The 14,793-nt window shown below is 39.4% G+C and overlaps 1 protein-coding gene across 1 annotated transcript in view; it reads left to right on the forward strand.

The window, feature by feature from the left end:
* The window catches only part of rngtt (RNA guanylyltransferase and 5'-phosphatase), a 171,725-nt gene that overhangs the window by 75,454 nt on the left and 81,478 nt on the right, over positions 1 to 14,793 (forward strand). Inside the window, exon 11 of the mRNA XM_006626151.3 lies at positions 8,937 to 9,101. Within this exon, the coding sequence (XP_006626214.2) occupies positions 8,937 to 9,101 (165 nt within the window). The remainder of the gene's footprint in view (positions 1 to 8,936; positions 9,102 to 14,793) is intronic.

The raw sequence follows: 14,793 nt of genomic DNA on the forward strand, positions 1-14,793 counted from the left end.
AGGCATTTACACTAACGTTGCGTCTACTTATGCAGAAAGAAATGCTGCTACAGTTTAGCTGCTGGGTGGTGCTACACCGTGCAGCATAACAATAAGCCTGTGCCAGTGCCAATGTAACTGAGGAGTTCTTCAGGAGGAAAAAAGTGGAAAATCTTCGACTGGCCAAGGCAATCTCCAGACTTCAATCCAATTGCGTATGCATTTTATATGCTGAAGTCAGAACATCTTCAGAATAGGCAAGAACCCAGAGTGCCTGCAGCAGCGTGTCTCAAATGATTGCACAGGCTTTGATGAGCGCAGTGGGTCACAGACTTCATGCTGTTATTACCTCAAAGGGATAGGCAACCAGATACTGACTTGGGACACATTCGCTTTACGTTGCAGGGTGGATCAGTACTTGACTTGAAACTCTGGGTTTTGTTCTAATATGAATGCAAATATATGCATGGATACAAAACATAAAGTATGCATTGTGCTTATTGTTCATATTAATCTCATAATCACAAATGCATATTGCTTGACTGTAATGCAAAAATAACAGTTTGTATTTTTTGAGGGCACTGTTTTTGTGCAGCATACTTAATTACAGACACATCGAAGCCATCTGTATGGGGTCGTATTGAAGCACCCCCCCCAATTTGTTCAGGCAGCAAAGCCTCAGTGTCTGGGAGAGATCGCTCGATTGTTCCTAGTAGCTCAGCTTGTTGTATTTTAAGCCCTTTTGTGTTCTGTGCGAGGATGGCATAGTGTTAAAATAATGTCTGAATACAAATGTCTTTATTTTTATTAATAACATTTTTGCAAATCAAACAGCCTTTGCCAGGATTGCTTGCATGGTTTACATGTGTAAGACAGAACAAAATGCAAAAATACTGATTCTGTGCAGCTCTCTTATAAAGTTCTCTTCTAATGTTTCAACAGACCTTGCTCATCATATATGTATAACTCTTGTCCGAAAGCAGTTTTCAGTTCCAAGATGTAATTGTCTTCATGTATATAAATTTCCTTATACAGGAGTATCCATCATGTGGATATCCATGGCTCAGATAATATTTACTGCAGTGATTTCAAGGCATCCTGAATTTACAAGCAAACGAAACATCTGTAGCAAATAAGGAACAATTATTCTATAATTGTCAGATATTTCAGATATCACTGATTTTAAGTGCAATCACATAAACTTGAGTGAGCCCTCTGGTCTGTCAGTCTCATTCCATTCTGTTTCTCTGCAGTCCCTTAGCCAGTTCTCGGTGTAATGGGAATAAACACTCCCCAATAGATATCCCCCTAAAACGATCACTGAAAAGTACAGTTTATTGAACAGTTGATCAAATGTTAGCTGCATGCCTTTGGGTGCTCATGGAGTATCTGGCATGAGCCTAGATAGCATTAAAACTGCACACAGACAGGCATGGCAAGCTATTAGACAGTAGTGCTGTTAGCCAATGCAACTGCCATCAATCAGTGTAAATCCTCAGTGTCCTACATATCTGCATCATTTCTCAATGCCCATAACGATCGATCGGAAATTCCAAAGTCAGTGCTAAATAAAGCTATTAATTAACTCTGTTATTATTTGAAACTCCCACCCTAAGTGCTTTCGTAATGAGCTCTGTTGGCGAAGAATAGTCTGCCACAGCTAGAGACATGCTCCTCTTTTGATTGCATTGATATTAAAAATTTGAAACTTTTTTTTTCCATGGTGCTTTATTTCAGAATATAGGGTATATTAATTTGAGCCGCTTGACTTAATTTCTGAGGCCTGTCTAATTTAACAGCTCTGAAGTGACTTTTCCTTCATTTTGGCCGTTAGATGTTCAGTACCGAAAGCCTAAAGAATTTAAGGGTAAAGCTTAGTGCTAACTGGATGTGCCAACAGGCTGTAACAGGAGATAGTGATAAATGTTCAGAGAGTGTTGTCTCCTCACCTGATCTCCCAAGGGCACTGGGAAAAAAAGCCATCTCTAAGACGAATGTAGCCAATGAATTCTGCAAACCTCTAATCTGCTCTTAAAAACAAGACAGACAGAGAAGGAGTTGGCAGAGATAAGGAGACAGTAGATCCTGAGCAATAGAGAAGGTGACGCTTGAACTGTTAAGTGCCTTTATGGACACTCGGCAGCGGTGTCAGCAGCAGGTCAGGCATGTTGTGTTGGTGTGTCTCTGAAGATGCAGTTTCAACAAGTTCTAGAAATCTTCTCACAATGAATAGCTTTTCAGTGTGCTGTTCTCAAACCCAGGGAGACCATATTCACTTTGTACTCCGAGATGAAAAAAATCAACAGGTTTTTGAGTTTTTTTTGTCATGCTTTATACGGCTTTCTGAATGTACAAATAAAGCCAGTGCTCCTTTAAGAAAGAAGAAAAGCTTCTGTGAAAGTAATGATGCCGACTCTTGACTTGCATATCTTTTCTAGTGTTACCCAGGGGCTGCTACCCCACCTACACTACTGCTTTTCAGAGCTGTAGCGCATGCTAATAGGCGGCATGAAACCTCACATGTTCGTGACTGTTTCTAAGTTTTGCAGTACTGCATGTGAAGATAATGAAGTTCTGAGTGATGGCATTCTGGTTTCATGGCACTTAAGGAGGTATTGGTAGCAAAGTGAACCTGAACTCTTGTTATTAAGGAAATATAAAACCAGCTGAATCAGTGCATAGAGCAGCAATGGATTGCTTGTTACTTCTGTACCCCGGTTTTCCTCGCCCTACACAGAACAGCTACATTTTCTACTGCCTGGTTGTAAAAGTTTTGTTTTATGTACTTGGTAAAATATGGAGTGGGGATTAAAGCAGTTGCTAGTAAAAGCTGGAACTTACGTTATAATGCATTTCTCAGATTTTATTTTATGGGATTTTTTTGCTTGCTTTGATAAGAGGAAAACGCAAATACCAGTTGTGTTGTAATTTGTTATTCTAGCAGTGTGCAGCATTCGTATGTGAATGCTTCTCAATAAATACAGTTATCACACTATGCTCTGAATATTTAGAAGCCTATCTGGGTTGTGTCTGATAGCAGTGTCCGTTCCATTACTAGGAAGTTCAGTATTCATCAAGTCGATTCTTGAAGTTTTTCCTGTGAAGCTTCTTTTGCGTGTGTGGATTAATAACACAGAGGAATGCTCTTTTTTCGCCAGTGTTCTTGACCAGTCATTTCACACAGCCTGTTGTGATAAAACAAATGATCAAAACTAAAAGCGTAAAAGGCCAAAACAGCCCTAATCCAATATTTTTCCACCTTGGCTGTTGCATAAATTAAATGTATGTTCTGATCATTGTAAAAGAATAGAGCCTGCTCGACCACAGACAGTTGCAGACACTGCTGCCAGTTTTAATTTGCATGTCAAAGAAGAGACGTGAAGAAAAAGATGGTGTGCTGAAAAGGTGGATTAGTTGGTTTAAACCTGTTATACACACTTTTTATGATCCAATTGCTTTATTCATAGCAAGGAAAGCATACTGTAACTCTGAAGAAACTCCTGAGGAAGACATTGCCTGTGTGCAATGAGTTTCTAAACAAGGCTTTCAGTAGTTGTTTTTTCAGTCACTCATGATGGAAAAGGGACAGAATATTAGCCAGAAAGTATATAGAAAATGTCAGATGAAGGTGTTATTTATCTTAGACGTTAAATACGTTATTTTTCTGGCTTCTGGATTACATTAAGAAGTTCATTAATTGCAAGGTTGATATTGCTAATATACTGAACTATTGTGCAGCAGAAAGAATCAAGATCTTCCTAGAACTAGTATGCAAGACAGATCTAGTCATCTGGTATGTCAAGTTATTACTTATTGTTATTAAGTAAAATTATGTGTACATTTGGAAAGAGTCTTTTTTTTCTGTGCTTTTTTTATCTTGTGCTTGTAGAAAAATTACCACAAAATCATACTGAATCAATTTGTATTTCTCTGGCTAAGATTGAAATGCTATGGTTTAGTGATTTGATTAATTAAACAAATTGACACACCGCATATTTTCCTAAGTGATGCAGGAGTTGGAATACTCCTCGTGTCTGAAGCAGGAGTCGGGCAGACCGAGCTAATTGTTCCTTCACTGCTGTGAGAAACGCATTTTGTCACTGTTGAATTCTTGTTTCTTGCCTGTCTTGTGAAAGTCAGATTTGCTTAAATTCAATTTTCACAGACGTCCCCGGAGCTCGTAAATAGCAAAGTCATTATACCTCTCCTTTGCTCCTTGACCAGAGTAACAGAAGCAGTTCTGCTATCTTCTAATGCCACTATGACTCACATGGCCATGCATTTTTAAATGGGGTTGACGCACAGTTTCGCTCCTCTTCATGCGTTATATATAAACCAGGCAAATCGCACAGAAGCGTATTCCTTTCCAGTCAAAGCAGATGCCTTGCTGCGGCCACTTTTGAAATTGTCACCAGTACTTGGGGGGGGGAGAATCGGATTACATTTAATTTTGTAAGATATTGTACCGAGGTAATAGAAATCTTAGAATATGTTAGGCGGCATTCAAATGGAAGCCAGTGTGTTAAGAAATAGTAGATCGACAGTGCTTCATTCTATACTTTCAGAGCTATCAATGAAATGAGAGATATAGTAAATTTATGGACATGTGGCACTGATTGTTGGCAAAGTGTATTTTATTTTTATCCACCTTTAAACCATAGCTGTAGATTGTGTCGTGTGTGATTTTGCAGTTCCGTATGTTAGAAGGTCCTGGCCCTGGTTGTTTGATGCCGTGTGGTTTCAGAAGAAAAATATTGTGGGATTGATTCAGTTGGACTTCACAAATGTGGTGTTACAGCCTCTCAGCTTGGAGGTCAGCGTCGCCTCTGTGGGCTGAAGATGAGGTTTATTTCTCACTTTCGAGAGTGGCAATCCCCTCAGAGGGACAGGAAAAGAAACATGCTCTGTTTTGAACCAAACGAGAGCGTAGATTTAAGGAAAATGTTACTATAGGTACATTTTACAAAGCAGGCTTCCGTTTTGGTAAAAAGCAGGGGAAATGCTTCAGTGCTTTCAGGGCATCTAACAGGCTTTATGCTGCATTTCAAAACGAAAATAATGCTGCAGATACATCCACACGTATTGAGCGAGTGCATGATAGTTGTATTTGTTCACTGTTGCCATGGCAATTGTTTGCCATCAATTTAAAACATGTCTGAAAGAGCAGTATTAATAGAGGCTTAATTATAGGATTAAAGCCATCCATCTGCATTAGTTAACTAATTGCCAGGTTATTTTGTAGGTTATTTATTCTGAATGAGGGGCACTCAACTTACAGCTAAGCACAAACACAAGCAAAAATGGTTTAGGTAATTGAATTACATTCTGTGTCTGTAAGTACATCATGTGTGAAATTCAACATGTAATTAAGCGTGTGGATTGCCATTTCTTGCAGTACAAATACAAACGTTTGAGCGCCCAGTAAGTGGTACATGGGTGTGTCCCCCTCCTTTCCTGTGATTTTAAATGAGTTGGGTTTTCATGTCTTTTCATCTGAGCCCCTTGTGATACCCTGAGTGTTTTCCATCCTAAATGAAAGCAGTGTTTTGGAGAAATTTTTCAGGGAAGCAAATTATTTCACCAGTGGGCAATGAAGCTCTGCTGCTTCACCTCACCACCCCCTGCCCTCTCTGTGCTGTGGCAAGCAGACTGAGACGCCTTTCCAGAAGGGTGACTCGCTCTAAGTGGAGTAGAGTGGCCATTAACATTGTCGAAAGAAAGAAGACCGAGAGAGATGTGAAATCAGAAAAAAAACATGAGATAGGCAATAAGTGCTGTATTTGAATCCAATATCAGAAACCTGGTAAACTGCAACAATACAGAGCTCATCCCAAGCTCTTAAAGCACACTGTGCATAGAAGCACAGAAATAGTATATATATGAAAATATTGGTATATAATATAAATGCCTTTTTATATTGCCAGCTTTAGAGGGAAGCTGTTGCTTGAAGAAATCATACCAGCAAGCTACAGTGTGAGAGTGCTTTCGAGACCTGTGTTCGTGTAGGGGGTGATGGTACAGCAGTACTGCATGTGGCGCGATCGCTGGCTCCCGAGAAGGAACCACACAAGGCAGGAGTGCAGATATTCAGAGCTGTGGCTCCCGTGGGCTTGCAGCTGGCTCCGAAAGGAAGGGAAAAGGCCCGAGGCAGAGGTTTCCGAGCTCCACGCTCCCCGAGAGCACCGCGCTGCTCTGGAAGAAGCGTGTCGCTCCTGTGTGTGCAGCAGGGCTCGTCACACGCTCTCCGCTGGTCCGCTGCCTCTCACACAGACCTGTCGCTCTCAGGAAATTTGCTTTGCCCTTGGATATTTGGGGTTTTCTTCCTCTACAATGTTTAGTATCGGCTCCAGTTCACTGGTCTTTTTTACAGTCTTGCACAGAGTGAAATGTGAAGCTAAGGGGCAATCTCTTGATAGGAGCAGCTCTTTTCTCAGGAGTAGCTCATAGTGTTCAACACAATTAAAACTCTACAACCGTAACTATTCTTCTATAGGCCTTGAGACACGAGAGGCACTTTCTATTGGATTGTATATATCATCTAAATATAAGAAAGTCTAGGTAACGGTTCATTTTTGCACACAAGCTACTAATTTAGATTAATATATACAGTGCCCTCCAGATTTATTCATATCCCCAATGGAATCTGTACAAATCACATCACATCAACACATTTTAAAAGTGCTTCAAAAAGTATTCCAAAATGTTATGCTATAATCTGAATGGCATTCACCGAGGAAAATCATATTTGTCATGAAGTCCAGGAAACACAAGGGTCACATTTATTCACACCTCTGTCGTTGGCAGTTTTGACATTTTCCTCTGGCATGAATTATACAAGATTCCTCCTGTAGGCACCTCTGAGGGGGACTTTGACCACTCTTCGAGGTACAAATGCTCTAAGTCCTCAGACCCTTCAGTCTCCATTTGTGAACGGTCTTCTCGAGTTTGAATAACAAGTTTTTGATTGGATGGAGATCTGCAGATGGAGATGGCGATTTGAGAACATTTATTTGTGTGCAGTTAATCGTGCCTTTAGTGATTCTGAAGTACGTTTTGGATTGTTGTCGTGCTGGAATGTCCATTTTCTGCAAAGCTTGACTCTCCTGGCAGAGGAACCGGATATTAAGCCTCAATGACCTGGTACGTGACGGTGTCAGTGCTTTACCTGTGCAGAGTTTGAATGGTTGTATCAGGTCTCTTTGTAGTCTTCTCTCTTCCAGACTAGAAAGGTTCAGTTCTTTCAGCTTGCCAGTGTAGGATGTTCCGTTAGGTCAGGGAAGAGACAAAGAACAAGCAGCTGTTGCCTTTGGGTTCACAGTTGTCTCCCAAACAACTTGTGTCACAGTCCGGCATGGGGAGATGCACTGGCTTCCTCTTCCTTGTGGGGCAGACAGTATAGTGTTAGCCTTAGGTGTCTTAATCATAGAAAATATGGTGGAAAATAAAAGTTTGAACTTATTGTGGATTCTTTTGAAGCCGCTTCCCAACTTGTGAAGGTTAATGAGCATTTACCTGCAGCCTTTAGAGAGTTCTCTGACCTTAAGTCTAATGGTGCATGATACAGTTGTGTCTTCAGTGTGTTACCTCCTTTTAGAACCCAGGGAAACAAGACAAAACTCTTATTTGGTTCCGGTTGCATTGCACTTCCAGAGAGCAATTGTTAATGTCACTGCAGATCTGTTTCTGCTGGATTTTATTTAAAGGAACACTTAGATCTGTGAATGAATGTAAATTATTTCTGAAAACACATCTTTTCTCCGGCAGTGCTGTTCCGATTACATAATATCATTTTTACGTTTTGTAAAAAGGGCACTTCCAGTCCGTAAATCTTTCTGTTAGATAATGATTTTTCATGCAGGGTATGAAGAAATCTGGAGTGCACTGCGTATTTGTGGAGGATTTTTATCCTTCGCTCAGGACTTGTCTTAGTGGGAGTCATCACTATGTGAAGTATTCTTCCAATACTACGTGTCCCACCCAAGATAATGTTGGCCCCACAAACACGAGAGTAGACTTTTCAGCAGGTGAGGATAAAACCTGCCTGCCTCAAGTTAAGTGACTGCGCGCTTGGAAGGATTTTACAGCGTTTGTGACTCATCCGTGGGTCCCTAGCTGATTCTATATTTATAGCGATGAATTTTGCTCAGGAGGACTGTCTCAAAAGACTTCTTTGTATTTATTGAGTCAGTGCTCAGTCGAGAAATTAAAATACAGTGCCTGCGCATGTCTGCATTTGAAAAAGTTAGCAGTTATTGCAGGCTAGAATTGTTTCATTCTTTATTGAAGTTTGGGTTGGCTTGGAATTAAGCAAAGGGATCGAGAACGCTATACAGAGAAGTCTGCTTAAAACTAATCAACATGGCACTGTGGCCCAAACAGAAACCACAGCAGAGGATGTTGTAAAACACAGTGACTGATGCCTTTAAAGACATTTATGAATCAGATTGTTTTAATCTCAATGATCTGTCAGTTTAAAACAGGAGGCAGAACTTAAACTAGTGAAGATGAGATGCAAATCAATAAAGTTAGTGCTGTCATATCTGGCAGTTCAGGCTACGCAGTGGATACAGGAGTACCTTTAAATGAGTTAGCTTCACCATCACTTTGCTTCTCACTCATTTTATGCACATTTTCACCAAAAGTAAAAATGTATTGATGTAGTAAAAGACTTTACATAACAGGTCAGTGGTTGATCAAATCCAACTTTCTTATTATTGTACAAATGTGACATATTAAAAAACGTAGTTAATATTTGTGCAACTAATACTCCTCTCCGCTAATAGACACTAATAGAATATTGTGCAATATTGACTATTTTAAGAATGAAGGGGTAATGATGTGTAAATGGGCTTTACAGAACAAGCAGGAAAAATAATCAGATTTTTGGTCTTTTTTTAGGTTGAAAGTATTATTCCAAGGAGAAACCAAGTAATATTCCATTTTTTTCTCGTTTTCAGGGGCAGCCAGTGGGTCAATGTGATTTTAACATCCGGCTGCTTTGTATAGAAAAGGAAATAATATCCCCGAGGCTGGAGAAAATGAAGAATGGACAAATTGACAAAACGAAGGAACCTTTCAGTGTCAGGAACAAGCCATTCTTTGATATCCATGCATCAAGAAAGGTAAACGGCTCATATACTTCCTCAGCACTGTTTCAGCATATGTGCTCAGGCATCACAGCATACATTTTGAATAACTTGCTTTTCTGTACAGATTATATTGAATGAAAGGTGAACAGTGAGAAGTGCCCAGACTGTTAAGGCAGTGTAGAACAGTTTAGGTCATACTTCATAGTAGGATTTAAAATTGATTAAATTTGTCTTTTTTTAAACGGTACTTCTCTTTTGCTGGAGCTGCAGTGTGCTTAGTTCCCTGAGATTATTGCAGCTATGATCGGTATACATAAGATATGTTCTGGTTTGTGTTCCCTTTTTTAATATACATGACAAACATGATGAAATTCTATAACTCAATCTAGAATTTATTTCATTTTACCCAACTGAAGGCATTATAAGCATTGTCATTTTTCATTATGTCAAAAAAACCCGTCTGTTAGCCAGTTGGTCATTTGTTTCTAGTTCTCAACATTCATTTTAAGGTTGTCTTCTCCAAAAAATAATAGAATTTGAACAGTAAAATGCAAAGGAGCAAAATATATAATATACCAATCTTTCTATTTTTTTTCCATGTACTGTATTTTAAAGTACCGGCATGAGAACAAATTGGAGAAATTTCCAGCCACCGATTTCCTCTCCTTAAAGTTTTTTTTTCATTATGAAATTGGTTCGTTTTCTTTTTTTTTTTGCAAGAGCTTGTGAATAATTCAAGCGGTCCTAAATGAGGGAAAAAAAATTAATTTTGTTTTGCAAAAGAAGATAATCTATCCCGCTTCCCAGATCTTATTTGTACTGCCGAGCCTTAGTTCTCCTACAATTTGCAGCCCTTTGATTTAGATTAATTGTCCGCCACCCTTTCAGTTTATCACAGAGAAGGATTAAAAGACACTTTTCAATTGCTGGCTGTATGCAGGCAGTCTGTTCTTCCTGTACGCTGTCAGCGAGGTCTTCCAGTTGAAGGTTAGGTCTGATCATGTCCAGACAATTGGCTAAATTGCTGTTAGGTAGGCTTTAGAAAGCTGTCTATTCCAACTGCTAAATTAATTTTTCAGTAATGAGTACAGTTCTGCTTATACTGATGTCTTGGACACATTGCCCGCCACTGCTTATCAGATTCAGTCATTGTGCATTCATGCATTATCTTTTCAACATGACAATACATACTGTTGATTTCTTATAATGGGCTTTTGGCCTCTCTATGCAGGAACATACTGTATCTAAAACTATATTAACTGTTAGTGGCCAAGCGTGTCTACATATCCCATGTAATTTTCAGAATAGTACATTCTGGTGCATGGTTTTGGATCATTTATAGATATGCAATTGGATGTCTCAGGCGCAGGAGTCATCAAAGTCTCTATTGAAAGGCATCAGTAAAAAAGCCTCTTTTGTCAGTGCATATCAGATTAAGTAGGAATTCCAGAACGATGATGACTCAGACAATACAAACGGCATCAGACGAGATGCTCCCCAGTTTGGCTTACACTTTCTTCTTTTCTCACAGTGTCAGTTTTCGAATTTTGGAACACGTGTTGAGTTGGTTACGATTTGCAGTGGACACTCTGCCCTAATCATTTTATGGATTTTTTTTTACCTGTCTTCAATCTAAACCCGGCATGCCCTGAGTAACAATTACATCTTTTTGTATTCATTAACAAAGACATCCTTTCATGCTAGAATGGATGATGTAGTTCCGAAAAATGCCATGACTTATAGACTGCTTTACTGTTCTGTACAGTAGGCTTTTGTTCTGTGTACAGTGAGTACTGAAGTACAGACCATGAAGCTGAAAGCAGAAACAAAAGACACTGTGTAGTCTTTTTATTGATAGGGATAATTTTCTTTGACAGGAAGTTCCTGTGAAGATGGTGTTTTCAACTTGAAACTTATAGAGAGCTCTGAATGTATTAAGTTTTTTCATTCCATAAGGCAAGGATATTCATTTTACGCTGTTTGATGTGTGCGGTTTGAAAAAGTATATCTTTTCCAAACCTGCAGAAGTTTAAAGCATTCTTCCTCATTCTTATTGTGGTTCAGCAGGGAGCATGCTGAGATGAAAACAATCCAATTACCCTGTAGCTTAGCGGGAAAAGTCGTGACACTGTTGTAGCCTGACTGTCAAACTGCTAAAGACTGAAATAGGTGCTTATGGTAATTGCAATCACTAATGCATCAGACTCTCATTTATTTCAATATATTTCTTTGTCTCATTTGGTAAAACCATTAAGTTTGGAGAAGAACGTGAAATTATTTAGAGTTATGGCAAAATGGGCTACATCTTTCTTAACTGCTGGAGTTTTGTGCTGCAGTTGTGGCTGGTTTTATGGTTCTGGTTATTTGGCAGCTGCTTTTGCAGTACATCTCTTAATACTGCAAAACCAATCACCACTCATTGAAGTTGCCATTATGTTGTCTGACAGTTTTTTTGCTCTTCTGTGGATGGTCTTTGTAGTCATGGTTGGAAGGGATGACTTCAGGTCAGAAGTAAAAGTGAGAGAATGAAAAGGAGAGGGAAGAATGTGCTCAATTCAGAAAGTTACACGCTGAGTCTGCTGCTCTGTCTTTATTATTTGCTGTTCTTGGGGATACATCCCATACTCCATACTCCATACTCCATACTCCATACTCCATACTCCATACTCAAGAGGTCAGACTAGTATGAAGTGATGATATTACATCATAATATGTGGTAATACGAGGAACATCACTAGCTTCCCACCCGTCAGGATTTTGAATTTTGATTAAATATGTTCGCTTAAAAAAAATTACATTTGTAATTTAACACAATAGGATATAATAGGGTGACAGGGTAGCCTAGTAGTTACCATATCTGTCTCACAACGCTTGGAACCTGGGTTCGAGATCTGGAGTGCTGTCTGCATGGAGTTCAGATGTTCTCTCTGTGTTTGCATGGGTTTCCTCCGGGTGCTCAGGTTATTGGAAAATAAAAGGATTGCTGTTGTTTGGTACATATTTTGATTATTTGTTACTACAGAAATGTTGTGCAGGGGCTGTGCAGTGTTATGAGCTTTGAAAATGGTTAAGATAAGATCACTTTATTAGCCCTGTACAATTTCTTGGAATTCATCTTTTCGCATACTCCAGCTTGCTCTCCATGAGACACACAGACACACAGACAGGGAGAGAGCTTGGGGTCAGAGCGCAGGGTCAGCCATTTATACAGCACCCCCGGAGCAGTTGGGGTTAAGGGCCTTGCTCAGGGGCCCAACGGAGTAGGATTCCTCTGCCCGCTGGGGGATTTGAACCGGCCACCTTCCAGCCACAGACCCAGATCCGTGGAACCATGGAGAAACAGATGTACCAAGGCAGTAATATTCACCCACCCCATAACCCACTGGCATCAAGATCAGAACTTTCCTCCTTGATTCACACAATATATTTAAAGGGGCGAGAATTAAATACAATTTGTAAACTAATAAATTATTACAATCACAGCATTGAACAACCGTGTGAAAGCTTCAAAGATAAAGATGTGTATTGCTCTCTTCTAATTTATTCCGTGCATTTTATATGTTATATTTATATTATGTGTCGCTCAAGTAACTGTAGACGAATTCCCATGCAGTGCTTCTTGCCGGGTTTGGATAGAATATTGTCTGGTGTCCGACTCCAGTTTAAGAACACATTGGTTAAACTGGATAATAAAAAAACTTTATTAAAAGATATTAGTTCCTGTGTGTTCCTTTAGCCAAGAATTATTATAATCATTTTTCTTTTGAACATCAAAAGTGGCTATATACAGGTCATTGGAAAAGCTTATCTAGGGTGGACACTACACCATAGTGACAATTAAGGTCATTGGAAAATGCTGCAAAGAAACAGGAAATATTTCTACTTGGATAGCCATTGACCAGTAACATGACATCCTGCTGTAATCAGTGAAACACAGCTGTGTGCAACAATCTTCCCTCTCATATTCCCATCTCTGTATCCCAGCAACAGCCTGAAGAGCCTGGGTCAAGATGACTATTTCCAGTGGCTGAGTGCTAGTAGAGTGCTTTTCATTTGGGGGAAAAAAAGACTATCAAAAACCATATAACATATAAACATTGAAAACTATAATTTTTCTGCGCAACATTGCTTCCCCTTTAATGCATTTGTGGTAAAACTTGCATTAATACACAAGAGAAAAAAGCATCACAAGTGTATATACGAAGTGCTCACCCATTGTGCAAGCTTGAGGCCCTCTCCTTTTTTAGGATAGCATTTGTGTATTTATTTCTTCTTAAGTGTCATTGATTAAAACGGGTTCGTGCTGTCTCAGTATTATCTGGGACTTCAGTTTCCTTGGTCTACACCCAGATCTTCTCCTGATTTTTGTGGCTCCGTTTTCCCTTTTCATTAATATAGATGTTGTGGGAATTGTTGTGATGAGCTTTGGTTAGTGAGCAGTTGTGTTTGAATTCACTCTTACATTGTCTTTTTTCTTCAGTCACTGCTCATATGAATGAATGAATGAATTTTTTTGCAGTGTAATAGTTATTCCTCCTCATAGCTTCATAGGTTCATAGATCATTGCTGCTTCTTCACATAAACGGGGGTAATTCTTATTTAAGATCATGTGAAAGCTACTGAAAAGAATAGCATTTGAAACCTTTGCTTTCAGTCCCAGGTCTTAAGAAACAGGATTCTTAACATGAACAGAAGGTAGAGAGATGCTGTACTGTCATTACACATAATTCATTACCTTGTTGAAGCAGCTTTAATAATAGTAATAATGATTTATTGTTGTTAATGTTCCCAAAGTCTTGCCTTGAATGTAATGAGGTGTGAGTGGGGGACCTACTTCAGTGTGTGAGCTGCAAAGGGACAAAAAGAGGGGACAAATGCAGTATTTCGACTGTGGAGCCTTCTTGAGGTGTGAGGGAGCAAGGACCCCCTTTCCCATATTCCAGTACCCCTTACTCCGTCACACTGAAGGGTTGTTTTGTTAATTCGACATTAACCCCCACGTGTTGCTAAATAATTTATTAAGGTGATAAAAGCCTGTTCTAGCTTTTCTTTCTTTAAAGAATGAATGTTGAATTTCCAAAGGAACCAAAACGATGCCTCCTTCATTTTTGGTGACGTTCTAAAAAACGCACATTTGCACAAAGCTGCTGTTATTAAGGGCACTAGAGCCCAGTAATGTGTCGGTGTCGCCAAGATTATTAAAGAGACGTGTTAACGAAGAATTCTCTACACTGCAGGGGAAAAAATCACGTCTTAATCCCTTTATGGCTGATAGGGATAAGGCAACAAATGATGAAAACATAAAACTGAAGCCTTAGTGTTATTCAGTCTGAATCATACTTGAAGCCCTTTGCTAGAACCAGATTAATAAAAAGTACCGTATTCTGCTTGCTGTTAACTGTGAAGCTGCTATTCTTTTCCATTCTCTTAAGAGCTTTTTTTCCATTTAATTCCTTTTTTTTAGCAACTGTTCCTTAGGTGTTAATACCAGGAAAGAGAAGTATTGAAAAGCGATACAGGCAGATGTGCACATTACATGCTGTAGATCGTCAAGTCAAACTTATCTAATCAAATGGGTTTGAGAATGAAAGATTTGTTGTGCAAATCCTTTGTCGTCTGCGAGATAAAATTAGGATTCTCCTGGGGTGCATTTTCGCCATTAGGTTGCTGACACATTATACTTTCAGCAATTGTGCATGTAAAGGGAGATGAGTGGTGGCACATT

Source organism: Lepisosteus oculatus, chromosome 2 (assembly GCF_040954835.1).
Source record: "Lepisosteus oculatus isolate fLepOcu1 chromosome 2, fLepOcu1.hap2, whole genome shotgun sequence".
In the NCBI taxonomy this organism is placed as follows: domain Eukaryota; kingdom Metazoa; phylum Chordata; class Actinopteri; order Semionotiformes; family Lepisosteidae; genus Lepisosteus; species Lepisosteus oculatus.